Source organism: Protobothrops mucrosquamatus, unplaced genomic scaffold (assembly GCF_001527695.2).
Source record: "Protobothrops mucrosquamatus isolate PMUCROS unplaced genomic scaffold, P.Mucros_1.0 scaffold3450, whole genome shotgun sequence".
Lineage (NCBI taxonomy): Eukaryota > Metazoa > Chordata > Lepidosauria > Squamata > Viperidae > Protobothrops > Protobothrops mucrosquamatus.
The window spans coordinates 49,847-53,312 of NW_015389428.1; the positions used below are offsets into that span (position 1 = coordinate 49,847).

The 3,466-nt window shown below is 38.6% G+C and overlaps 1 protein-coding gene across 1 annotated transcript in view; it reads left to right on the top strand.

Annotated features, from left to right (window-relative positions):
- Window positions 1-3,466, top strand: part of LOC107297666 (class I histocompatibility antigen, F10 alpha chain-like) — a 24,684-nt gene that overhangs the window by 9,103 nt on the left and 12,115 nt on the right. The window contains exon 3 of the mRNA XM_015827025.2: window positions 1,257-1,406. Coding sequence (XP_015682511.2) covers window positions 1,257-1,406 — 150 coding nt within the window. The remainder of the gene's footprint in view (window positions 1-1,256; window positions 1,407-3,466) is intronic.

Consider the following 3,466-nt stretch of genomic DNA (forward strand, 5'->3'; position numbering starts at 1 on the left):
TTTGGCAGCCCGGCGATTTTCTTCTTCCGCCACACAACTGATTTCTGGGAAGCGCTTTTCCCATGCGATCCACTTTCGCTTTTCGCAGTTTAACCGCTGCGTAACGCAATTCTAATCTTCCCTATCCGGGGCTGAGTAAGGTCGGGCTTTTAAAGGCCCTGACGTCTTCCCCACCAAGCCTCCCTTCCCGGAGTCCTTCGAATAGGAAAAAAGCGCAGGAACGCTGGGGGGCTCCGCTGGGCGTCCCTGTATCTGCTGGAGACCCTCCTGCTGGGGGGCTCCTCCGGGGAACCCCTGCCCTATACTATTTCAGACAAATGGCTGTCTTCTTAAACACTTCCAGTGTTGGAGCATTCACAACTTCTGGAGGCAGGTTGTTCCACGGATTGTTTTAACTGTCAGGAAATTTCTTAGTTCTATTCTATTCTATTCTATTCTATTCTATTCTATTCTATTCATTCCCTATTCTATTCTGTTCTGTTCTGTTCTATTCTATTCTATTCTATTCATTCCCTATTCTATTCTATTCTATTCTATTCATTCCCTATTCTATTCTATTCTATTCTATTCATTCCCTATTCTATTCTATTCTATTCTATTCATTCCCTATTCTATTCTATTCTATTCTATTATTCTATTCTATTCTATTCTATTCATTCCCTATTCTATTCTATTCTATTCTATTCTATTATTCTATTGTATTCTATTCTATTCATTCCCTATTCTATTCTATTATTCTATTCTATTCTATTCTATTCTATTCTATTCTATTCTATTCTATTCTATTCATTCCCTATTCTACTCTATTCTATTCTATTCTATTCATTCCCTATTCTATTCTATTCTATTCTATTCTATGCTATGCTATGCTATGCTATTCTATTCTATTCTATTCTATTCTATTCTATTCTATTCTTCTATCCTATCCTATCCTATCCTATCCTATCCTATCCTATCCTATCCTATCCTACTCTACTCCACTCTACTCTACTCTATTACGTTGCGCCAAGGCCACCGTCGGCCTTGCCTTCTTCACCTGCCTGCCTGCCCGTCTCGTGTGAAAGCGGACCGTGTTATTATTTTTTCCCCATTCTGTTTTGGTCAAGGTATTTTTCCCCTTCCGGATTCCAGCAAACCCCATCCCGCGCAGCCTTGGCCACGCCCCTCCCTAGCCACGCCCCTCCATTATTGCGTCACGTTCGACGCTATCTACCAGCGTAACTCTCCTTAATTAGAGCGATTTTCCAGCGTTCCAGCTGACCTGGGAATCCGGGTTCCAAAGCGCAAGCCCGGAGAATTTCATTGCAAGCGGCCGCTCACCGGGACAGCCGAAGCGATGAAGCCGCGCTGGGGGCTCCTGTGGCTTCTCGGGGCCGCCGCTTCCTGCCTCCTGGAAGGCAGCCTCGGTGAGTCCCGTGCCGTAGATGGAGGGGCGCAACAGCTTATTTTGGACAGCTGGGTCAGGAAGGGGGGGGAATTAGGTGGGTTGCAAGGTCAGGATCTTGGGCGCCACCTGCGATAGGACCCCGTTCGTGACTTTTTTGCCCTCCAACCCCCCCCCCCCCCCCGACATCCCTGAAGGCGCGACTTGCTTGGGTGGATCCCTGAATTCATGAAATCATGTATTGTACTACTAATAAAGGAGAATATTCGTAGCTCAGGGTTGACATGAGAGGGTCCTTGCTGCTCTCTTGAGCTGGCTTTGTTTTCTTGCAGACGTTTCCTGACCCAAACTAGGTAACCTCATCAGTGCTAGTCCTGGTCTGGGTCGTGAAACGTCTGCAAGAAAACAAGCCAGCTCAGAGAAAGCACCAAGGACTCCCTCAATAATTAATGGCATCATTTATGATGATTGAAAATTCCCTGTTGATTTGTCCAGCGTTTTACTTTCCAATCACAATGTCTTTTATTTTTAATGGTTGTTTAGTCATTTATTTAATTCTTTAAATGTTTTAAAATATATTTAAAAAAAAAAGACTGGACAGGAAGTTTGTCCATGCTAGGCTGCCTTTTCTAAATCTAGGAGCACAGCTAAGAATGCCACGCCCACCTATTGCATAGTTTCACTTTTTAAAGTGAAACTGTTTTATCGCTTTTAAAATAACCATTAAAAAAAAACCCACAAAAATAAAAGTGCGTACATCGTCAAAGGAAAAGAAGCATACATAAAAATGAAGCTCAGCACCCAGGACCGCGATGAGATTACAATACTTAATTCACATTTTTTTTTCTATATTTCTCTGCATGGAATTGTAGATGGAGGTATCTAGCCTTCTATGTCCATAAATGCTTCAGTTCGTCTTGCAAATTATTTTCCATGCTATTTTAATCTTGTTTTTTTTTAAGTTTTTTTATTCATTTTTTCCATAGAAACAATAATAAATTTTCAACCAACGTGCTGTCTGAGTTTATATATGCTAATACATATTTAATTCCTAATCCTTTATTCTTTCCTCAAGCCAATAGTAAAATAAGTTCCAGGTTTGATAATAATCTGTTTCTTCCTTTTCTTTCAGTCTCATAGTCAATCTGTCCATCTCTGCGCATTCTAGTATTTTTTTAATTATTTCTTCATCTGATGGTATTCCTTCATTCTTCCAGTATTGCACAAATGTAATTCTTGCCGCTGTTGTGACGTGCAAAGTCAAATATAAGCTTTGTTTATTGATCTTTTCTGGCATCATACCTAATAAAAAAAAGTACAGGTTTAAAATCAACATGTTCTCCTAACATCTTTTCTAATCAAGTATGTATCTTTTTTCCAATAGTTCTTTGCTTTATCACATGTCCACCAAATATGTGCCTGACTTATGTTTACATTTCCAACATCTATCTGATATATTTTTAAACATTTTCGCTAATCTTGCTGGTGGCAAGTGCCATCTATAAAACATTTTATATAAATTTTCTTTATAAGAAGTTGACATTGTCAGTTTATAATTTCTTTCCCATAAGTTTTGCCATCTTTCTAGTTCTATATTGTATCCAAAATTTTTCGCCCATCTTATCGTTTCTTTAACTTGTTTGCCTTGTTGACATTTTCAAAGTTAATAAAAAATTATACATTTTCTTAATTAATTTTTCAACCGAAGTTAACAGAGTCTTATCAAACACAGTTTGTTCCTTATAAAACCCATACATTTTCACATCTTTTATCATATCTAGTTTGTATTTGTAAATGTGTCCACCATGATAAGTTGATGCCCTGATTTTCCATTTCTTGTTTAGATTTTAAATGTCCTTCAGAGTTTAGAATATCTCTGTATGTCCAGATTTTTTCAAAGTCCACTAAATTTGGGTGTACAAATGCTTCCATTGTTGACAACCACCCTGGAATTTTCAAATATATTTTGCTTTTTATTTTTTCCCATGTTGTTAACAATGCATTTCTTATATAGTGATTTTGGAAATATTTGTGAACTTTATTTTTCCCATACAATAAAAAGGCGTGCCACCCCAATTGTAA